We start from the raw sequence: 24,551 nt of genomic DNA, 5'->3' as shown, positions 1-24,551 counted from the left end.
AGAAGAATATTTGATTCAACTGAGGGAGACAAAGAAATTAATCAAGTTGGCAAAAAGTCAAGCGGAAGAGAGGATTGCCAAGGAGATAAAAAAATGGTGACAAAACATTTTTCAGATACGTCAGCGAAAAGAGAAAAGTCCAAAGTGGTATAGTGAAATTGAAAGGTGGAAATGATCAATGTGTGGAGAGAGATGAAGAAATGGCAGAAATATTAAACGAATACTTCAGCTCTGTGTTCACTAAAGACGACCCTGGAGAAGGACCATCTCTACACAACAAGAAACTGGAGGGAAGTGGAATAGATGAAAATCCTTTTACAGTAGAAAATGTATGGGAAGAGCTAAAGAATCTGAAAGTGGACAAAGCCATGGGGCCTGATGGGATTCATCCAAGGATACTGAGGGAGCTCAGAGATGTGCTGTTGGGTCCACTGTGTGACCTGTTCAATAGATCCCTAGAAATGGGAGTGGTGCCGAGTGACTGGAGAAGAGCGGTGGTGGTCCCGCTTCACAAGAGTGGGAACAGAGAGGAGGCTGGTAACTACAGACTGGTTAGCCTCACTTCGGTGATGGGAAAAGTAATGGAGTCACTGTTGAAAGAGAGAATAGTGAACTATCTACAGTCCGGAGAATTGATGGACCAGAGGCAGCATGGATTCACCAGGGGAAGATCCTGTCAGACAAATCTGATTGACTTTTTTGACTGGGTAACCAAGGAATTGGATCGAGGAAGAGCGCTCGATGTCATCTACTTGGATTTCAGCAAAGCTTTTGATACGGTTCCGCACAGGAGACTGGTGAATAAAACGAGAAGCTTAGGAGTGAGTGCCGAGGTGGTGACCTGGATTGCAAACTGGTTGACGGACAGAAGACAATGTGTGATGGTAAATTGAACTTTCTCTGAAGAGAGAGCGGTTTTAAGTGGTGTACCGCAAGGATCGGTGTTGGGACCGGTCCAATATCTTTGTGAGCGACATTGTGGACAGGATAGAAGGTAAGGTTTGTCTTTTAGCGGATGACACTAAGATCTCCAACAGAGTGGACACGCCGGAAGGAGTGGAGAGAATGAGACGGGATTTAAGGAAACTGGAAGAGTGGTCGAAGATATGGCAGCTGAGATTCAATGCCAAGAAGTGCAAAGTCATGCATATGGGGAGTGGAAATCCGAATGAACTGTATTCGAGAGGGGGGGGTGGGGGAAGGCTGATGTGCACGGAGCAGGAGAGAGACCTTGAGGTGATGGTGTCTAATGATATGAAGTCTGCGAAACAATGCGACAAGGCAATAGCAAAAGCCAGAAGAATGCTGGGCTGCATAGAGAGAGGAATATAGAGTAAGAAAAGGGAAGTGATTATCCCCTTGTACAGGTCCTTGGTGAGGCCTCACCTGGAGTACTGTGTTCAGTTCTGGAGACCGTATCTACAAAGAAACAAAGACAAGATGGAAGCGGTACAGAGAAGGGCGACCAGGAAGATGGAGGGTTTTCATCGGATGACATACGAGGAGAGATTGAAGAATCTAAACATGTACTCCCTGGAGGACAGGAGGAGCAGGGGTGATATGATTCAGACTTTCAGATACTTGAAAAACTTTAATGATCCAAAGACAATGACAAACCTTTTCCATCAGAAAAAAATCAGCAGAACCAGAGGTCACGAGCTGAGGCTCCAGGGAGGAATGTCAAGAAGTATTTCTTCACGGATAGGGTGGTGGATGCCTGGAATGCCCTTCCTGAGGAAGTGATGAAGTCTAAAACTGTGAAGGACTTCAAAGGGGCATGGGATAAACACTGTGGATCCATCAAGTCTAGAGGGCGTGAATAAAGAGGAAGCAGCAAAACACTGCACAGAGCGGCAGTAGCCACAGAGGCATTCACGGAGTGGGATGCCAGTGGTTGGTGTTCCACCTTCACAGAGCGGAAGGATGGAGGGCTGCCATCTCCAAAAAAGACAAAACAAAAAAAAACAGGGGTGGGTAAGAGTATGGGGCAGGGGTGTGGCCTGCTTGTTACAGCGGTTGCTACCCCTAATTGAGCTGGATGTTCACTTGGATGCAGATACGGCGCTGCTCTCTACATTGGTGGTGGGGTGGAGGGGAATTAGGGCTATTAGGGCTGGAGGGTACTGGAAGCCAATAGTAACAGGTGGGAGAGAGAAAAAGGGAAATAAAAATGGATAAAGTGCGTAGCTTGCTGGGCAGACTGGATGGGCCGTTTGGTCTTCTTCTGCCGTCATTTCTATGTTTCTATGGGGAGCCAGTGGAGGTCTTTTAGGATGGGAGTGATGTGGTCCATTTTGCGTGTATTGGTGAGGATTCTGGCTGCGGCGTTCTGTAGCATTTGGAGTGGTTTGATGGATGAGTTGGGGAGGCCTAGCAGGAGGGAGTTACAATAGTCCATTTTTGAGAAGATGAGGGCCTGGAGAACATTGAAGTAGAGGAGGGGTCTGAGTAAGTACATGAAGTTTGTAGAAACATTCTTTGGTGGTGGTATTTATACATTTTTTTTAAATTAAGCTAATTGTCTAAGATGACTCCCAGGTTTTGTGAATTTTGGGTGACGTCGTTACTTCTGTTTTTGGAGTCCAAATGGGCGGAGGGATGGTTGGGGGTTTTTGTAAGGTCAGATACGTATGAAAAGAGGGCTTTGGGATTAAATTGGAGGTTGTGAATTTTACATACATAGAAGTCACGTTTGGATTTCTGCGTGGATGTTCTGTGGGTATGTAAAGTGGATTTATGTGTGGCAAGTGTTGTGGGGGAGGGGTTTTTTAATGAACTTGCGAGATCACATAAAGCTTTTAGTAGTTGGCCAGAACAAGGATTAAAAGGAGAAGAAGAGGAGATCTTAGTTTTCTGTAGTATGTGAATAATAGATGAGACGTCTACATGAGAAAAATGTGACCAGTTTCAAACTGGCAGAGGGGAATGTAATTGATGATTAGAAGGTTGGAGGAGGCTGCTAATGATTTTCGAAATTTTGTCTTGAAAATGAGTGGCTATACGATTACAGAAGGCATCAATCGATATCAGAACGGTCAGTATGAGGGATTGTTGTTAAAGACTTATTTTATTTATTTATTTTATAACTTTTATATACCGGCATTCGTAAAAAAACATCATGTCGGTTTACATGTAACTGAGAAAGGAAATTACAATGATAGGTGGAAGAAAGATAAATAGTTAAAAGGTAGGTTAACTTTACTGTGGTGCCAACATGCATCACAGTTAAAACGCGATTATATATGATAAACCATATTAGAGAAGAATTATATGATAAACCATATTAGAATTATAGACTTGACAATGTTAAAAAGAAAAGAAGGATTACCATTGGCTGCAATTATTTTTTGTTAGTAGAAGGTTTTTTTGGCAATATCAATTTCTTTCTTGTATTTTCTCAGACAAAAAAAGTAGGAATTTTTAGCTGTAGTGGTACAATGTTTTTCCTAAAGCGTTCTAGATGCCTTAGAGTAGAGTAGTTTTGAATGCATCCTTACGAACAGAGTACCAGAGAGCGTTACGTTTGGATTTTGCAGTTTGAGGAACTAAAGGAGCTATGGTATTGAGGATATTACGAATTGCAGAATCCCATGAGGATACAGTATTGTTAATGTCTGAACTGACAGTTGAAGGCATATTCGGTAAAAAGGCCTCAATAAAATTTTCTATACTTATTTTTTTCCTTCTGTAGAGGGTCAATTAGTTTTTGTCTGGATTCGGTTGTGGAAGGATGCCGTTAGTGGTAACAAAACGTTGGATGAGAAAGTGATCAGACCAAGGTACAGGATAAATAGAAAGTCCAGATGGAGGTATTGAAATGTAGTTTGGTTAACAAAAACAAGATCAAGGGTATGGCCATGTTTGTGAGTGGCTGCATTAATGAGTTGTTCCCAGCCAAGCCCTCCCATGGCACAAAGAAAGGAGAGAGCTGAAGGAGGAGGATTAGGATGATCAAGATGAATATTGAAGTCACCAGTAATTATAGTTTTAGAGAAATTGATTGGAAGGTTCGATAAGGCTTTGAGTAAATGAGATGGGTCTTGATGTAAGAGACCTGGAAGGCAATAAGTAATCACAAAGTTTGCGATGATTTTGTAATGAGAACTGATCCACTACAACACTCTCCCTCCAGGTGGACCTCTGTTGTTCCAGATTCCTGGATAAGTTAACAGAATGTGCTGGGCATCAATATCCGGAAAGAGGCTGATCGAAGAACATGGGTTTTTGGCCTGCTTCAGCTGCTGCAATCTCCAGGAGACTCAGCAGTGATCCCTATGCACTAGTTGCCCCATAATCTCCAGTTCAGGATGTGGCAAAATCCCACCATATGCCTTCAAGTTGTCAGGAAATTTGACTTAAAGTACAGGATACAAATAGTACCAAGGTCTGATGTAGTCCAGCTTCCTCATCATTTTGTGATGGTAAAGTTAGCTCTCAAATGCACTAATACGACCCAGGAGCTACCCAAAACCTTGCAAGGAAAAGACCTGAACACCATGCTGAGAACACCGGCTGTACATGCTACGGTACTTATAGAGCGTGTTAAGAAGCTGAAGCCTCTTACATAATTTCTTGCCCTGGAACAAGCATTGGGTAGGAAGGCAATGGAGGAAGCAGACAAGTGCAAAAGACATCTAGTTTGCTTGGTTTACGAGGCACTCAACATTATAGCCAGACTTCAGTGGGGCCACTGGGGCCCACAAGTTAGCTTGGTTACAAGCCAATGGTCTGCAGAAAGATATTCATGATTAGCTTGCGGATATCCCTTGGGCTGAAGACAATCTATTCAGGGACAAAGTCAAGGAAACTATAGCTCAAATTAAGAAGCATCAAAGGAGAAATTACTTACCTGATAATTTCGTTTTCCTTAGTGTAGACAGATGGATTCAGGACCAATGGGTATGGTGTGCTCCTGATAGCAGTTGGAGATGGAGTCAGATTTCAGTCTGACGTCAGCCCTAGTACATATACCCCTGCAGGAAGCTCTGCTCTTCAGTATTCTCTTCGAAAAGCAATTGTGGATATATGTGTGACTGAATAACTTGGTTAACGTGATTAACTTGAACTGGTTAATGTGGTTATAGCTGGAGACTGCCAGTGCACTCAACCGAGAAACGCTGACACCCGGTAGGTATGGGTGTCTTAATTAGAGGGAAGCTTGGCTTACCCGTGTTTGTCTTGCTCTCAGGGATTGTCACCTGAGGTTTCTGTGTTTGTCGGCAGCCGTGGGCAGGATGGTGAGTCCATCTGTCTACACTAAGGAAAACAAAATTATCAGGTAAGTAATTTCTCCATTTCCTAGCATGTAGCAGATGGACTCAGAACCAATGGGATGTACAAAAGCTACTCCCGAACCGGGTGGGAGGCTGCCCGTGGCCCACTTAGTACTGCCCTTGCGAATGCCGTGTCCTCCCGAGCCTGAACATCCAAGCGGTAGAACCTGGAGAAGGTGTGAATGGAGGACCATGTCGCTGCTCGATAGATCTCGGCGGGTGACGGCATTTTGGTTTTCGCCCAGGACACTGCCTGGGCTCTACTGGAATGGGCCTTGACTTGCAGCGGTGGAGGCTTGCCTGCCTCTACGTAGGCCGCCTTGATAACTTCTTTGATCCAGCGGGCTATGGTTGCCCATGAGGCCACTTTCCCTTGTTTCTTCCCGCTGTGAAGAACGAATAGGTGGTCCGTCTTCCGTAAGGATTCCGACCTTTCCAGGTCGGAGACTAGGAGTCTGCCGACGTTAAGATGGCGAAGGCGGCGAGATTCTTCAGAGTCCTTATGCTCATCTGGCGATGGCAGCGAGATGGTTTGGTTTAGATGGAAGTTAGAAACCACTTTTGGGAGGGAGGGGACCGTGTGTAGCTGTATGGATCCCGGTATGAACCTGAGGAACGGTTCTCGACAGGACAGTACTTGAAGCTCGGAGATGCGACGGACCGAACAGACTGCCACTAGAAATGCAGTCTTCAGTGTTAGTAGTCGGAGGGACAGACCGCGGGCCAATGCGGCCACCTGACTGCAGGAGGATGTCGCGGTCCTCAAACCAGGCTTTGAATATTCTCCATATTCATATGTAGTTAGAGATGTGGAAAACTTGCATGCTCGGAGCAGAGTGTCAATCACCACCCCCAAGTATCCACTCTTCTTCAGGCGTGTCCTCTCAATGCCAGACCGTAAGAGAGAATAGAGTTGGGTCTTCGTGGAGGATCAGGCCTTGTTGGAGCAGATCCTGGTGTGGAGGTAGAGGGAGAGGGCTCCCTGTCAGTAGTCTTCGCATGTCTGTGTACCACGGCCTTCTTGGCCAGTCCAAGGCCACTAGAAGTACTGGTCCCTTGTGGTGTTCTATCTTGCGGATGATCCCACCCAGTAGCGGCCACGGGGGAGGCGGGGCGTATAGCAGGATTTCCTGAGGCCAGGCCTGGACGAGGGCATCGATCCCTTGGGATTGTGGTTCCCGTCTGCGACTGAAGTTGGAAACTTGGGTGTTGGACTGGGTTGCCAGGAGGTCCATGGCTGGTGTTCCCCATCGATTTACTATCAACTGGAAGGCTGTGGCTGACAGCCTCCATTCCCCTGGGTTTAGACTTTCTCTGCTGAGGTAATCCGCAGTGATGTTGTCTTTTCCCGCGATGTGGGTGGCTGAGATCTCTTGTAGGTTTGATTTCACCCACGCCATTAGGGGGTCTATTTCCAGGGACACCTGTTGGCTTCTGGTTCCTCCCTGGCAGTTGATGTAGGCAACTGTTGTGGCGTTGCCCGACATGACTCTGACCGATTCGTCCCAGAGTCTGACTGAAGCGTAGGCAGGCTAGCCTGACTGCCCGTGCTTCCAGTCGGTTGATGTTCCATCCCGACTCTTCCTTGTCCCATTGCCCCTGGGCATTCAGCTCCTGGCAGTGGGCTCTCCACCCTCGCAGGCTCGCATCCGTGGTGAGCAGGATCCAGGTCAGTGGGGATAGCCTTACTCCCTTGCTCAGATGGTCTTCTTGTAGCCACCATTGTAGCTGGGTTCGAACTTCTTCCGAGACATCGGATTCCATCGTGACAGAAGGGAATGCTGTAGGAGGTCGCATGTGAGCTCTTGCCCATGGAAGCACTTCCAGTGTGGATGTCATGAGACCGAGAACTTGGAGGTAGTCCCACACTTTGGGGCGAAGGCTGCTTAATATGTTTCGCAATTGGTTCATCAGCTTTGTTCTCCTTGGAGGAGTCAGAATGACCTGGTCTTGTCTGGTGTCTAACCAGACTCCCAGGTATTCCAGAGATTGGGAGGGCTGCAGATAGCTCTTGTTTGTGTTGACCACCTACCTGAGGTTCTCCAGTAGAGTTTTGACTCTAGTGGTCACCTGATGACTTTCCTCTAGGGATTTTTCCCTGATCAGTCAATCGTCCAGATATGGGTGTACGAGGATTCCTTCTTTCCTCAGTGTCGCTGCCACTACAACCATGATTTTGGTGAACGTTCGGGATGCTGTAGCTAGCCCTGAACTGGCAGTGGTGGTCCAGGATCACGAAGCATAAGAAACGCTGATGCTCGTGATGGACCGGGATGTGCAAGTAGGCTTCTGACAGATCCAGGGATGTGAGAAATTCTCCTGGCTGTATTGCCCTTATGACTGAGTGTAGGGTTTCCATGCGGAAGCAAGGTACCCTCAGGTAGCGATTGACAGACTTGAGGTCCAGGATGGGCCGGAACGTACCATCTTTCTTGGGAACGATAAAATAGGTGGAATAGTGCCCAGTATTCTGTTGATGCGTGGGCACCGGCATTATGGCCTTTAAGTCTAGCAATTTGGTCAGTGTGGTTTCCACTGCCGTCGCCTTGGAAGGGTCGTAGCAGGGAGATTTCACAAATTTGTCCAGAGGAATGTTGTGGAAGTCCAGAAAATATCCCTCTTGAATTATGGTTAGGACCCACTTGTCCGAAGTTATCTCGACCCATCTTTGGTAGAATAGGGCAAGTCTGCCCCCCTATGGCTTCTTCCTGTGGATGGGTCGGCTGATCTTCATTGCGGGGTGCGGCTGGGACCTGGACTCACGCCGGTTTCCCTCTTGCTGTGTTTGTTCCAAAAGGACTGGCCCCTGCCTGCGGGACGAGTTGCTTGATATGTACTTTTGTACGGTTTGAAGAGCTGTGATCCCCTGCTCTTACATATTCGGGGAGAGGGGCGCTGGCTTCTCTTGTTCTTGTCCTCCAGTAGCCACGGTACTGGGGATTCGCCCCATTTGTCGGCTAACTTCTCCAGTTCGCTTCTGAACAGGAGGGTTCCCTTAAAAGGCACTCTCATGAGCTGCCTTTTGCAGCTCACGAGACGTCTCGTCAGCTGACCAGCTTTAGAGCCAGAGTTGCCTTCCGGCTGCCACAACGGACGAAATGCCTCTGGCTGCGGTGCGCACCAGGTCAGAGGTCGCATCCGTGAGGAACGATACTGCTGGTTCTAGTGCTTCGACGGGTATGGTGGCGTTCCTGGTCTTTGATAAGCAGGCGCGTGTCACCACGGCACAGCAGGGCGCGATCTGTAATGACATATCTGATATATCGAATGACTGTTTGAGGATGGATTCCAGACGTCTGTCCTGGGCATCCTTGAGTGCCACTCCTCCCTCGACTGGGATGGTAGTGCGCTTTGAGACCGCGCAGACCATGGCATCCACTTTGGGGATTTATTTATTTATTTATTTAACTTTTTTATATACCAACATTCAAGACTGTGGTCCCATCATGCTGGTTCACAAGAAACAGGGGTGTAATTATAATAAACTTTACCATTTAAACAATAGTGCAGAAAAGCAGTTACATATAACAAGGAAAACAATAACTTGGAATGAGAAGGGAAATGAAGATCAGATAGTTATATATAAGTATAGATAACATTGTAAGAGGTGGCTATTAACGCTAATGCTAGCGGAGCGTGTTGAATGAAGGGAGTTAGAGGGAATTGGAGTTAGGAAAGGCCTGCGTGAACAGCCACGTCTTGAGTCTTTTCTTGAATGTTGAGATGTTGGGTTCCATTCTAAGATCCGGGGGAATGGAGTTCCATAATGTTGGACCGGCTGTGGAGAATGCCCGATCTCTGAGCGTGATGTGTCTGGTAGTCTTGGCTGGAGGTACTTGAAGTGATCCTTTGTAAGCATCTCTTGTCGGTCTTGTGGAATGGTGTAATCGGAGGGGGATATGTAGATCGATTGGGGCTAATTGATGGATGTTTTTGAAAATGGTGAGAATGGCCTTGTAGATTATTCTGAAGTGGATGGGCAGCCAATGGAGGTCCATCAAGATAGGTGTTATGTGTTCTCTTCTCCTGGTGTTGGTGAGTATACGGGCGGAGGCGTTTTGGACCATTTGTAATGGTTTGGTGTGTGATGAAGGGAGACCAAGCATGATGGTGTTACAATAGTCCAGCTTTGCGAAAATGATTGATTGTAGGATCGTTCTGAAGTCATGTGTGTGGAAGAGGGGTCGTATTCTTTTCAGCACTTGGAGCTTATAAAAGCAGCCTCTGGTGGTTTTGTTGATGTTAGCTTTCAGGTTTAGGTGATTGTCAATTTGAACTCCTAGATCTCTCACTTGTGTGGTGTTTGGTATGGTAGGATGGGTGTATGAGATGGAGCTGTTTTCTGGTGTGATGAGTAGAAGTTCTGTTTTTGATGAATTTAGTATCAGGTTGAGACTTGTAAGAAGTTGTTTGATATTTTGGAGGCAGGATTCCCAGTGCAACAGTGTTTTTGCGAGCGACTCTTCGATGGGGATCAGGACCTGAATATCGTCAGCGTAGAGAAAATGTTTGAGATTGAGGTCAGTGAGAAGTTTACATAAAGGTAACAGATTAATGTTAAACAAGGTAGGAGACAGGGATGAGCCCTGAGGGACTCCTACTGATGCGGGGTGTATAGAGGATTCTTTATTATGAATCTTAACCTTATAACCTCTGTTGCTGAGGAAGGTTCTGAACCATGAAAGGGCAGTGCCTGAGATACCTATGGCTGATAATTGGTTGACGAGAAGGGAGTGATTGACCGTATCAAATGCAGACGAGAGGTCGAGTAGTATCAGAAGGAAGGCTTGTCCTTTGTCTAATCCTAGGATGATGTGGTCAGTCATAGAGATGATAGGGATGCCAGGAGATCTTTGGCAGCGGGGCCCAGAGGGTATAGGGCTGCCAGGGTCCGTCCCCCCTTGAACGTGGCCTCCCCTTGAACGTGGCCCCCCCTTGAACGTGGCCTCCAGGTCAATCAGCTGTTGAACGGCTTGCAGCAAAGGGAATTGGTGGGAGGCCTGACAGAGTCCCTCAAGGAGGGGGTTCATCTTTGGTTCCCCTGTGGCACTTGTGCCTGGGATAGTGAGCTCTTTCAAGCTGTGAGCCACGAGGTCTGATAGTTCGTCTTTGGCGAAGAACCGCCTCATGGTTCAGTAAGGTTCCGTTCCTGGAGGGATTTCCCCTTCCTCCAGGGAGTCTTCATCCTCATCCGAGAACCATCTCAGACAAGTCCTTGGATGAGCAAATGATGGATAATTTGTTCAATCTCTGGGAGGGATGGAGGGTGGCAGCCAACACTCAAGTTGTTTGCTTTGGAGAGCAACAGAAAGGTCAAAGTTTTGCTCCATGCTTCCAAACAGGTTTTGTTTAGTTCCAGATGCTCTTCTGCTGCACTGGGATGCTAGTCTTCCAAATGCATACCCACCAATCCTGTTGATTGTAAGGACACTCCAGAAAGTGCTTCAAGACTGTGCAAGAATGAATCTCATTGCTCCAGCATGGCCAAGGCATGCGTGGTTCCCCTACCTCGTCCAATAATCCAAGCAGCCTCCCATCTCATTGGGAACTTTTGTCCCTCATTTCATCATGCAGGAGGACAGATAACTCTGCTATCCGAACCTATCCTCCCTAGTACTCACAGTATGGATGTTCAATGCACAGTAGTTTCCTCCCTGCTCCTTCCAAGAGAAAATATAAGACATCTTGATTTCTGCCAAAATGCCTTCGACTAGAAAATTCTACAGCTTCAAATGGAAGAGGTTTTTAGCCTGGGGTCAGGCCAGATCTCTGGACCCATTTATTTGTAGAGCTACTCCGCTCAAGACTTAATATGTCCTTTGTGAAAGTAAACTTCAGTTCTATTGCAGTATACCATCAGCAGATAAAAAGGAGCCAAATTTATGAAAAGGATTGTGGCATTCTAAACCTTCTGTCAATAAGCCTCTGGTGCCATGGAATCTTAATGTCATCCAGGTTCAGCTCATGAAGCCTCCATTTGAGCTTCTGGAACCAGCTAAATTTAAAGTTCAAATGAAAAAGGCTGTTTTTAGTAGCCTTGTTGACTACTTGACAAGGTCAGTGAAGTACAAGCACTGCTCTTACAGGCTAATTTTAAAATTAGCACACATATGCCCATACATGCACGTATCAGTGCATGAGTGGAGCTATGCTGGAATTTTAAATCATGTGCACACTTGCTTGTATATGATTTAAAATACACCTACTGTACATAAGTATGCTCCTAATTTCAAGAGGTTACTTGAGCAAACCTACTTTGCGTATCTTCCATAGATTTTCGCCAGTTTTAACACACGTAGGTAAGTAGATTTTAAACATGCTCATGCAAGGGACATTCCCAGTTTGTCCAGTCAATCTCAAGGTCATCCAGATTCCTCTGAATCTTCATCCTGCTCGCCCCCGTCATATAAGCCCTAAAACACGAGATCTGCAGACTTGCTTCTCATCACAAGCTACTGTGTGCTGTGGCCTCTGGTTTTAAAATACAGATTTACGTGAGTAACATTTGGCCCTGCCTCAGAACACCCATGCCCTGCCCCTCCCCCCCTTATTTTTTGCTCATGCACACATACATATATAAATCACAGCTTTTAAAATCTGCGTTACTCAGACCTCTGAGCATTTTTGCACAAGCAACACTTAAAATTGACCCCTTATTCATCATACCTCCACAGTTCTTCCAAAATTGGTGTCAGATTATGTGGGATCACAGAATTGTCATTTTAGGGGCCTATTTTGCATTAGTTGCCAAAACAACTTTTTCCTAATATCCAGATGCCAATCTGAGCCCAGAATGTGATCTGGCATTCCAAATTTCCACCTACACTTTTAGTTGTACATTAATTTATTTTCACAATAAAGCATTAAAAATACTTCAGAGGAAAATAATTGACGCACCCCTCTACATGACATATGAATAAAAGGTCTATTCATTATAACTACATACATATTACCACCTCCATAGTGGATTAACAATACATTTCTTGACTAGCTTTCAGGAGTTAACATTCCTCAGGTCAAAGCAAGAGATGACATTGTCAGAAAATACAACTAAATCATAAGATAGATTACAATGGTAGCGGGAAGAACAGAGTTGATGTGTTAAAAGTGATAAGTTGACAGAGGCAGAAGATTATTTCTGGTAGCAAATTAAAAAAAACTTAAGTCTCTGATCAGTCCTTTATGTGTGTTCCAAAGTGCTGGATCCCTGTAACTTTAAAAATGTCTTATGTTCCTGGTGTATTCTTAATTTACCTTTTAGTATCCTGACCATAAGGGCCTAATGGTCTTGAAAAAATGTTGCTCCATGGAACAAGGAACACCTTGGGATAGTTTCCAAGAGGTTTTCTCTACTATATAAAATCAGGCATGGATGGCCCTTATTGTTGAGATTACTTACCTGATAATCTCCTTTTCCTTAGTGTAGACAGATGGACTCAGAACAAATGGGTATAGTGTGCTCGTGCTAGCAGTTGGAGACGGATCCGACGTCAGCACGGGTACATATACCCCCACAGGAAGTGAGGCAATTCAGTAATCTTCCTTGCAAAAGCTGTTATGGATATATGTGTACTGACGATCAATGAAATAGTGAAACAGGATTCCCCTGACCGATTGATAGTAGCTGGAGACCACCAGCATTCACAACCGGAAGGCGTCGACACCTGGCAAAGGGGACGCTCTTATGTAAGAAGATGACATGGCCTTCCTTGAATCGGTGAAACCCATGTATACCGGGCAGCCGGGCGGGATGCTGAGTCCATCTGTCTACACTAAGGAAAAGGAGATTATCAGGTAAGTAATCTCAACATTTCCTAGCGTGTAGCCAGATGGACTCAGAACAAATGGGATGTACAAAAGCTACTCCCGGACTGGGTGGGAGGCTGCCTGAGGACCGCGTTGGACTGCCCTCGCAAATGCTGTGTCCTCCCTGGCCTGGACATCCAGACGGTAGAACCTGGAGAAGGTATGGAGGGAGGACCATGTCGCCGCTTTACATATTTCTGCAGGCGACAGCAGCCTAGATTCTGCCCAAGATGTAGAATGAGCCTTGACTTGTAGAGGCGGTGACTTCCCTGCCTCTACGTAAGCCGCTCTGATAACTTCTTTAATCCAGCGGGCGATGGTGGACCGAGAGGCCGCTTCTCCTTGTTTCTTTCCGCTGTGCAGGACGAACAGATGGTCCGTCTTTCGTACTTCTTCTGTCATTTCCAGATATCTGGGCAGCAATCTGCCAATGTCGAGATGGCGTAGTAAACGCCCTTCTTCTGATTTCTTCAAACCCGCCGTGGTTGGCAAAGATATGGTTTGGTTGAGATGAAATTGTGAGACCACTTTAGGTAGAAAGGAGGGAACCGTGCGAAGATGGATAGCCTCAGGAGTGATTCGCAAAAAGGGATCACGGCAGGACAGTGCTTGTAGCTCTGAGATGCGGCGTGCGGAACACACCGCCAGCAAGAACTCCATCTTCAAAGTTAGTGAACGGAGAGACAGGCCCCGAAGGTAGATCCTGCGAGGAAATCCAAAACAATGTTGAGGTTCCACAGGGGCACTGCCCACTTCAGTGGCGGACGAATGTGCTTGACTCCTTTCAGGAAGCGGGAAACATCTGGGTGCATGGCAATGGTCTTGCCATCCCTCCTGGGACCGTAGCAAGACAGCGCAGCCACCTGAACCTTGATGGAGCTTAGGGAGAGACCCTTCTGAAGCCCATCTTGCAGGAAATCTAGAACAATAGGGATTGTGGTCGCATGTGGATTGGTGCCATGAGTGTCGCACCAGGCTTCAAATACTCTCCAGATCCTTATATAGGTGAGGGATGTGGAAAACTCGCGAGCTCGGAGGAGTGTATCTATCACCGGCTCCGAGTAACCTCTTTTCTTTAGTCTAGCCCTCTCAATGGCCAGACCGTAAGAGAGAATTGAGCCGGATCCTCGTGGAGGATGGGACCTTGACGTAGCAGGTCCCTGAGAGGAGGCAGGGGAAGGGGCTCCCCTGCCAGTAGTCTTCTCATGTCCGCGTACCAGGGTCTTCTTGGCCAGTCTGGTGCCACTAGAAGAACTAGGCCCCGGTGCTTCTGAATCTTGTGGATAAGGGCGCCCAGCAAAGGCCACGGAGGAAAAGCGTATAGCAGGGTCCCGGGAGGCCATGGCTGAACCAGGGCATCGATCCCGTGAGCGAACGGATCTCGCTTGCGGCTGAAGTATCTGGGTATTTGAGCATTGGACCTGTCCGCTAGTAAGTCCATGTCCGGAATCCCCCACTGATCCACAATCATCTGGAAGGCTGTGGGCGACAGCTGCCATTCCCCCGGATTTAGGCTTTCTCTGCTGAGGAAGTCTGCCGTGGTGTTGTCCTTCCCGGCAATGTGGACGGCGGAGATGTCCTGGAGATTCACCTCTGCCCAAGCCATTAGCGGGGCCATCTCTAGGGACACCTGTCGGCATCTGATTCCGCCCCGACGGTTGATGTATGCCACCGTGGTGGCGTTGTCGGACATCACTCTGACTGCCCGGTTCCGCAGTCTGTGAGCAAATTGCAGGCAGGCTAACCGGACTGCCCGTGACTCTAGACGGTTGATGTTCCACCCTGACTCTTCTCTGTCCCACCGCCCTTGTGCAGTGAGTTCTTTGCAGTGTGCTCCCCATCCGCTCAGGCTGGCATCTGTGGTGAGCAGAATCCACGTGGGGGAGGACATCTTCGACCCCCTGATCGTGTGGTTGGACTGCAACCACCACCGTAACTGGGTCCGCACTCTGGCTGGCAGAGGTAGATGCACGGAATAATTCCGGAAGCAGGGGCTCCAGCGAGAAAGCAGGGAGCGTTGTAGAGGTCTCATATGGGCCCTTGCCCAGGGTACTACTTCCAGGGTGGATGCCATGAGGCCGAGAACCTGCAGATAGTCCCAAGCTATGGGCCGGCTGGCTCCCATCAAGGACCGGAGACGCGTCTGAAGTTTTAATCTTCTCTTGGTAGTGAGACTGACTGTGTCTGCCTGGGTGTCGAACTGGACTCCCAGGTATTCCAGTGATTGGGAAGGCTGTAGGCAACTCTTGTTGAGGTTGACTACCCATCCCAGGCTTTCCAGAAGGGCGATCACTCTGTTGGTTGCCCGATGGCTCTCCTCTTGTGATTTCGCCCTGATCAGCCAATCGACTAGGTAGGGATGGACAAGGATTCCTTCCCGTCTGAGCGCCGCTGCTACCACTACGATCACCTTGGTGAAGGTCCGCGGCGCCGTGGCTAACCCGAAGGGCAAAGCCCGGAATTGGAAGTGGTGTCCCAGAACCTTGAAGCGTAGGTAGCGCTGATGATCCGGATGGATCGGGATATGCAGGTAGGCTTCTGACAAGTCTAAGGCCGTGAGGAATTCTCCTGGCTGTACTGCGGTCTTGACTGAGCGCAGAGTTTCCATGCGAAACCTCGGGACCCTTAAGTATCGATTGACTGACTTGAGGTCCAGTACGGGCCGGAAAGTGCCCTCTTTCTTGGGTACCATGAAATAAATGGAATAGTGCCCAGAATCCAATTCCCATGCAGGTACTGGGATTATGGCTTTCAAGGACAGGAGCCTCGCCAGGGTAGCTTCCAATGCCACCTTCTTGTGTATTGGACACGAAGATTCCACAAACCTGTCCGGAGGGATGTGATGGAAGTCCAGATAATACCCCTCTCGGATGATGGCAAGGACCCACTGATCCGATGTAATCTCGACCCATCTGGGGTAGAAGAGGATTAACCTGCCCCCTATGGCTCCGTCCCCCGGATGGATCGGCTGATTCTCATTGGGAGGCGTGGCCGGGCCGTGAACCAGAGGCGGCTCCCCTCTTATGCTGCTTGGTCCGAAAGGACTGGTTCCTGGCCTGAGGATGAGGCGCCTGGTAGCGACTCCTATAGGGAGTGAAGCGCTGGGAGCTTCTACCTCTGGAGGGCCTCGGAAAGGCGCGCTGGTTCCTTTTGAACCTATCTTCCGGCAGTCGAGGTACTGGAGAGGCGCCCCATGTGCTGGCCAGTTTATCAAGGTCGCTGCCGAACAGGAAAGAACCCCTAAAGGGCATTCTGGTGAGGCGTGTCTTCGAAGGAGCATCGGCTGACCAATTCCGTATCCAGAGCTGCCTCCCGGCAGCTACAGAGGATGAGACCCCCTTTGCTGTCGTACGGACTAGGTCGGATGCGGCATCCGTGAGGAACGAGAGAGCTGACTCCATGTCTGCTGCCGGAGCATTGTTCCTGACCTGTGACAAACAGGAACGCGTCACCACTGTGCAGCAGGTTGCGATCCACAAAGATAGAGCTGCCACCTCAAAGGTCTGTTTCAGGATAACATCCAGTCGCCGGTCATGAGGCTCCTTGAGGGCCGCCCCCCCTTCAACTGGAATGGTAGTGCGCTTGACCACAGCGCTAACCAAGGCGTCCACCTGAGGGCACGCCAGCATCTCCTTGATTACCGGTTCCAGGGAGTACATGCCCGTCAGGGCCCAACCCCCTTTGAATGAGGCCGCTGGTGCAGCCCATTCCAAATCTATCAGTTGCTGTGCTGCTTGCAAGAAGGGAAAATGGCAGGCTGTAGGACGAAGACCTTCCAGCAGAGGGTTCTGCATAGAGGGCACCGTAGTGCTGGCTCCTGTAATAGCCAACTCCGCCAGGCACTGAGATACCAGGTCGGAGAGATCTTCCTTGGGAAAGAACCGCCTCATGGTTCGATATGGCTCAATCCCCGAGGGAAGTTCCCCCTCCTCGGGGGGTTCGGACTCGTCCTCCGAGACATCAGGGTCCGCCTGAACCGGACTGCCCGGAGGCAGGTGCTCACGATAAGGGCGCGAAGGTCCAGGGGCAGGATCAGCTGGAGCAACAGCAGGGCCTGGACAGGAAGCTGATTGCATCTGTACAAAGGCATGGATCCCCTTAAAGAGATCCACCCAGGAAATGGAAGCGGTCTCTAGTCGTCGGGGTACCAGGTCCCCCGGGATCCCAGGTTGGTCGAGACTGCCCGCTAGATCCGGGGTGGCCCCTGGGGAACTGTCAGCAAACCTCGGTTGAGACTGGTCCTGGCCCGAGGCTCCCACTGCCTCCTCACATTGGGCACAAAGGGAGTCTGGCTCCTCGCTGTGCGTGGCTCTAAGCTGGCATGCTGAGCAGAGGCCGAGAGCTTTTACGCCGGAATCAGGAGGCGCCGCCGCAGGAGACGCTGGGGCGTTCGAATGTTCCATCGCGGCTTGCAAATGTAGCGCTGAAGAATATACGCTCAATACAATATGCGCTTAACAATATGCGGCAGCAATATACGCTCAATGATATACAATATGCGCTTAACAATATGCGGCAGCAATATACGCTCGATAATATACAATATGCGCTCAATAAAATGCGGTCAGCAATATACGCTCAATGATATACAATATGCGCTCAATAATATGCGGCAGCAATATACGCTCGATAATATACAATATGCGCTCAATAAAATGTGGTCAGCAATATACGCTCAATGATATACAATATGCGCTCAAGAATATGCGATCAGCAATATACGCTCAATAGTATGCGGTCATCAATATACGCTCAATGATATACAATATGCGCTCAATAATATGCGCTTAATCATATACAGGCGCCTATCATGGGTGCTCAATACCTGAACAAGGCCGACAAAATGGCGACCTCCACGGCGTGCCGCATACAGGCAACGCCGCCGATCCTCGTACCTCGGAGACCAAAAGTAAGAGATGTACGCCTTACCTGATCCTCAGCGCTTCCCGGTTGGAACCCGGGCGGTCTCCGGCTGCGGGGGGAGAGGGGAAATACCTTCACCGCCGCGCTTGAGGAAATGCACCCGCTGCCTCTAGGTCCACGCCGGGACCGAGGCGCCTCTCAGCCCGGCCCAAGCCCTTCTCGCTCAGGGGCTAGATCCCTGCCGCGATTCGGCCACCGGACCGAGGCCTAGACCTCCGAGGGATCGCGGAAATCACCCCGGGAAACTCAACTGGGGGAGGGACCAGAGGGTATCACCGCAGGAGTGCGAGGCTTGATATTCCTGTAGAAATTTAGTAAGTAGAATATAGAAAGTAGTATTGGAAAACACGCTCTGCGAGCGTGCAGGCTCTCCAAACTGCTTTGGAGACGGAAATTACTGAATTGCCTCACTTCCTATTGGGGTTTACGTACCCGTGCTGACGTCAGATCCGTCTCCAACTGCTACGGTAGCACGAGCACACTATACCCATTTGTTCTGAGTCCATCTGGCTACATGCTAGGAAAAGCCCCTTTTGTATGTTCTGAGCCTAGAGCATCTAGTTCGGAAACTTCAAATCTTAGAGATTTGTAAAGGGATTCACTTAGGGGTAGATTTTATAAATGTACGCGCGCGGAAACAAAAATCCAGGGTCAGCGCACACAAGGGGGTGCACATTTGTGCAACTTGCGCATGCAGAGCCCTGCGCACGCTGCCCGTTCCCTCTAAGGCCGCTCCGAAATCGGAGCAACCTCGGAGGGAACTTTCCTTCTACCCCCCCCTACCTAACCCACCCCCCGGCCCTATCTAAACCGTCCCCCTACCTTTGTTGTTAAAGTTATGCCTGCCAGAGGCAGGTGTAACTCTGCGCGTGCCAGCGGGCTGCTGGCGCGCCATCACCCAACCCAGGGGCTGGTCCGGAGATCTCGACCACGCCCCCGGGCTGGCACCATGCCCCGACACGCCCCCTGGAACACCCCGAAATTTGCACTGCCCACCCAATACACACCCCTTGCGAAGCCCCGGGACTTAAGCGCGTCCCGGGGCTTGCACGCGCCGCTGAGCCTATGCAAAATAGGCTCGGCGCGCACAGGGGGGTTTTAAAAGGGTTACGCGCATAACTTATGCACGTACCCCTTTTAAAATCTGGCCCTTAGTGAAAGATATCATCAAAATCAGCCTGGCTGCTGCTGACATGCTCCTGTTATTGTTAGAGCTAGAGCCTTCATTGTCAATAGTAACCAACCTGATGGAAAATACTGGCTCTCTCATGCCTGAAGATTAATTTCACAAATTGGTGGCTCTAGACCTAACTAGTAAGGTGTGACAAAATTGGAAAGGGATCTTTCCCGTAAGGTGGGTAATTCAGAAGATTAATATTTTGGAATTTCCATTCCTAGTAATCTGAAAATACTGTACTCATTAAATGTCACCCCAATGTTTTCAAACCTAGCCAGCTGGCATAACCTACCCAATTCTCTAACTGGAAGAATCCCAGTTATTCAAAATATCTCTGTGCGCTGCAAACATCCCCCCAGTATTACTTGGTAAGAATGTGCAGAAGACTAACAAAGTAAATTTCCAGATTTTTATAGTGGGATAAAAAAAAAATCCAAACTTTCAATTAAGAAAATTTTTCAGCCATATTCAAAAAGGTGGATGCTCTCTTCTGGACCTTAAGAAATATAACCAAACATGTATCATGCGTCATATCCATGACTGGCTTATTAGCAAGTGGATTTATACTTCTGTGCAAATTGAACAATTACTGCTACCATTTAATCTTTTTTTATGTGCTATATGATAAAGCCAATATGTTCCAAGCCAAAATTAGACAGAGTCCTCTAATACATTCAGTGAGATAGGCCAGGAGCTCAGCGAGGAGGGTTCTGTGGTGGCCACCCGGATACTCTAAGTTTCTTCCTTTAAGAGGCAATGACTGTAACCCAAGTGGGAAGTCTGCAAGTGTTTTTAAAAACTGGACTCTGAAAAGGCTGGTAATCATTAACAAATTCATTCCATTAGGAGAGAACCTGATGTATTCTTTTCAAGAACTTAAGAGAGTACTTTGATCTTTCAGACAAGCAGTTATTTGCATTCCTGCTAATTAAACATTATGTTGAATGTGCGTAATGCATTAATAAAAATATTTCTAACCAAAAACAAAATTTGATATAATGCTCCTCAGAGCTGTAGAGAAGGGTCTGTCTCTCTCTCAAACCTACAAGTTCCTAAATAATCAATAATTAATCCACTATCTAATACAGTCATGAGAGGTTACCAAGAGGGAGTGATAGGTTTTTGGATTGAAATGAGATGAAATGGGAGAGGGGTCTCCATGGTGAAAATTTTTTTTTACAGGGAATGTACTGCTGTGGGAATTGTACTACAAAATGATGGGGAGATAATATATTAACCTAGCTAGAGCTTTTAAAACAGGAATAATCTCTACAAATGAGTGCAGCAAATGTAAATCAATTTATACTGCATATAGGAGTGCCCTAATAGTTCAGCATTTTAGAATCACATCTTAGGTACTGTTAATAGTATAGTTAATGATTCATTTTCAAAATCTATCCTATTATGTATCTTTGATCAGTCTGCAAGTTTACTTCTTTAATAAATATTCCCTGACCAAAAACACATTCTTATAGCTAAAAAATATTTCAGGATCAAATGGATGAATGGTGAAGTTTGGAGATGCCAATTACATAATATTATAGTAATGGAATGGATTTCATCCAAGGAAGGTTATCCTAAAATTGTATCTTTAAACCTATTTATTGAATTTTTTATCAAAATAAAATAAAGAAAAAAATGAGTCAACAGGTTCCATAATTGAAATGGGATTATTCAAACTTAAAAATCAAAAACAAGAAGACATTAACATCAGCTGTTCTTGTGAATAACTTACTATTAACAGACATCTACTCCCCCTCCCTCCCAAGCACTTACCTGATATTGGACATCTTTCTCCCAAAGTATTTTTTATTTAAAAACATTTATTGCCTGCTTATAATGAAAACAAATCAAGCTAAGTGGATCACACCTTAACCTATAACAATAAAATCACAAACATCAAGACTATTTCCATTTAAAATCAATTTTCAACTAAACGCTTCTTTAAACAGCATTAAATACAAGATTTTGATTAGATACCCAAGGCATTAATTCTGTACTGGAGTATCCTGTACACAGAAATGTGACTGGGCTGTCCCTGCAAGAGATTCCTAACTGTAGTAAGCAATGACAGAAAAGGTTTCCAAATTCTTGGAAAAAAATTACCCATTTATCAAACACTTCAGAGCACACAAAGAAGGACTGAACAGCAACTTGAGGTTTTTAACTAACAGAATTAATCCTACTGCTTGTCACCTTCTATTGCTTACATAACAACCCCCACCCTTGCCTGTTCACACTACCATAATGTATTTTATGATTCGGTTGTAATGTCACCTCTTGCTCTAATCTGCTAATTTTGTTTGGACCTAATAGAATCTCAATTCCCTAAAACTAGTCAGGAAATTTTAAAAAAGGGGGTATCACTTTATATTATTTCTTTTTGCTTGGTAGAACTTTATTTTTGTGCTGTGAAGCATTGTAAAATGCTTTTTTGTAACTGCAATTTATATAATAATTAAAGAACAATCTTAGTAGAGAAACAACATCATGGCCTTACTATTTTAACACAAAGCTTTTTTTTAATTTTTTGTGTCTTGACCAGATTGCAAATGCCAACAAACAGAGACTCTCTCTTCTGTTTCTCTGTACAGCGCTGCATATGCCTGGTAGCACTATAGAAATTATAAACAACCTGGAAAAATATCAACTCGAATAAAATAAAAGCAGTAGTAGGACCTGCCCAGCTCAAAGAGTACCATCTAGATATAAATCCAAAAGAATTCATGCTTTAACACATGCTTTAACACAATTGAAGATAAATTGCTACAAATATTCCATTTCTAGTATATAAACCTAGTTTTCCCAAACCTGTTTGTTGGATTTTTTTTTTTTAATTTTATTTCTACAGACTAGTCCAAACTAAACAAAAGCAAAACAAACATCAAACGTACAGCAAATGTTTCTTTTGTAAATATTTATAGTACAGTTTTGGTTTTCTGACCATCAGTCAAAAATCAAATAAAACAAAAAATTACATTAATACAGTTGACGGTCTTAGAAACCCTTGTCTGACTTGTGTTTCAATGTGTTTATGTATGTATTGTCGATTCAATTTGTGTACCTCGCCCGGGGCAAGTTTGTTCTTGGAAAGTTAAGTAATAAATTTGACAAATAAAAGGTCTTTACATATTTCACGATCGACATAACAAAAGCATGAAGAATAAAGTATATGTGGCCCCAAAACTAGGATAAAAGACTGTGCACCCAGTGCTGTTTACAACACTTCTGCAGCCTCTAAGAGATAACTGCATAGATGACTACCAAAACTACTGCCAAGGCCTAAACTCAGCCACCTCTGAGATGACACCTGCTCTCACAAAACATTTTCCCTACCTTACCTTCACCACCCAAAAAAAAGGGGAGGGGGGGGGGCAGAGAAGAAAATTGTCTCTTCATAAGGACAACATGATACTGTGCCTGAGGAATGGAGGTTAAAAGCGAGACCGGAGCTTCCACCGCCTCTCCAAGCTTCCTGTGCCTGCCATGTAAACAAGGGATGAGGACAACCGGGACACTGCAGTTTTCGTTTTGCGTTCCTTGTAACATCTACAATATTCTAAGGGAGCCCGCAGAATATCAAAACGCCGGAAAACACTTCTAACCCCTCCATACCTGCCTTGCTGCCTAGGAAATGAAAAGTAAGGAATCAGTCGTACCACGAGTTTCTGTCTAACGAGTAGTCTACCACCAACACTTTGAGCGCCAGAGACTGACCACCACTGCACGCCCTACCCGAGACTCACCATAGCCAAAGACTGGGGGTTCACAGGAACTCCACTCGTCTCCGTTCCGTCCCCACTATCCCCTTCGTCCGCCATTTTGAAATCCATTGACAGTAGCCTCCTCCCCACTACCAAGCCAACCGGAAACCCGTTACCGAGGAGACAGCGCGAGACAACCTCACTTTCCGGCACGTTCACGGCAGTGTGACAACCGTCAGAAAGGAAGCCAGGAGCAGTGCGACGCTACGAGCGCTTAACGGCAGCGTGGCAAAGAGCTACGGCTGAGGTCTTCCGTAAATTAAATTGCCTTGGGTTAGGTAATATAGGTCTTGAAAGAGAAAAGGAGGCCAGGGTGACTGTTTCTGGGACAGCTCAAGAGTACATTTCGTTGCATATTTGCATAAATTAATATGTATTAGTAAATATACACAAAAAGGCAACTGTCAGCTTTTATCGGAAATCTTTAAATGCACCTTTTCCATTAAAAAATACAAGTTTTTTCTGTTTGGCAATGGCAACTCTTGTTTTTTCATTATCCATTTTTCTTTCTCTTGCTATTGTCTTTTCATTTTCATTTCTTTTTTCCCTTGGCGTGTATCCCACATTTTCATAGATGCTTCTTTTCGAGCCTGACTCTACTCCCCATGTTACTTAGTCTCTCTCTTTCTTCTTTATGTTCATTAGTTTGGAACCTTTATTCCCTTCTGCCACGTCTCTGTTTTCTCCTTCCGCGCACATATCCATTGAATTACCTTCCTTTCTCTCCAGTTGTCTTTTTTTTTCTCTTTTTCTTTATCCCCTAATGTCTCCCTTCCTTTCCACCCTATAGGTATCCTGCCCAATTTTGTCTGACCTGGGAAGCCAGGCAACGTTGGTCCTAGTTAATACTTGAATGGGTGAGCACCTGTGAATAGCAGGTGCTGCATGCGCTGAACAAACTGGATGCACCATTTAGGTCTTTTATCTGCCATCATTTATTATCATACCCTTGCTGTATTTCTTTTCCTCACGACTACCTACTGCCTAGTTCAGTTTACTAAGGTGGAGCTGCTGAGCACCAAGAGTACTTCCAGAAACACAGAATTATTGATAGACTTCTCAATCCAAATTTGTAAATAAAACATGGTAGGGGAACACTGCCAGAGGCAGAGAGCAGCAGCAGTAAGTCCGGGGGACAAAGCAGTAAAGCAATGGCATAAACAGCTAAGCAGAGTTGAGTGACTATGATTTCTTAGCAAAAGATATATACTGTGGCAAACTGGGAACCATAGCTATGCCTGGCAGTTCATATTTAGTTAGAGATAGAGCAGCTTTTAAACTAGAACAAAGGGGAAAGCCGACAGTCGCTCAGCAGCGCATGGTTCAGAGACAGGTATCTTTAAAGGATACTAATGATGCATTAGAATTAGGGCATTCCAACAGTGAGGTTCCAATAATTAGAAAAGTAGTCCAAGTGCCTGTAACTAAAAACTCACCTGAGCTAAATAATTCTAACTTATCCCTATCAATTCAAAAGCAGAATGAAAATACAAACAAAAAACAAACTTTGAAATGCTTGTATGCTAATGCCAGAAGTCTAAGAAGTAAGATGGGAGAATTAGAATGTATAGCAGTAAATGATGACATAGACTTAATTGGCATCTCAGA

The 24,551-nt window shown here is 46.4% G+C and overlaps 1 protein-coding gene across 1 annotated transcript in view; it reads right to left on the bottom strand.

The window, feature by feature from the left end:
* Positions 1 to 23,064, bottom strand: part of UBR1 (ubiquitin protein ligase E3 component n-recognin 1) — a 596,438-nt gene extending 573,374 nt beyond the window's left edge. The window contains 1 exon segment of the mRNA XM_029598685.1: positions 22,926 to 23,064. Coding sequence (XP_029454545.1) covers positions 22,926 to 23,012 — 87 coding nt within the window. The 5' untranslated portion in view covers positions 23,013 to 23,064.
* Positions 23,065 to 24,551: the final 1,487 nt, after the last annotated feature.

Source organism: Rhinatrema bivittatum, chromosome 4 (assembly GCF_901001135.1).
Source record: "Rhinatrema bivittatum chromosome 4, aRhiBiv1.1, whole genome shotgun sequence".
Taxonomy (NCBI): domain Eukaryota; kingdom Metazoa; phylum Chordata; class Amphibia; order Gymnophiona; family Rhinatrematidae; genus Rhinatrema; species Rhinatrema bivittatum.
This window is presented reverse-complemented; position numbering and strand designations above follow the sequence as displayed.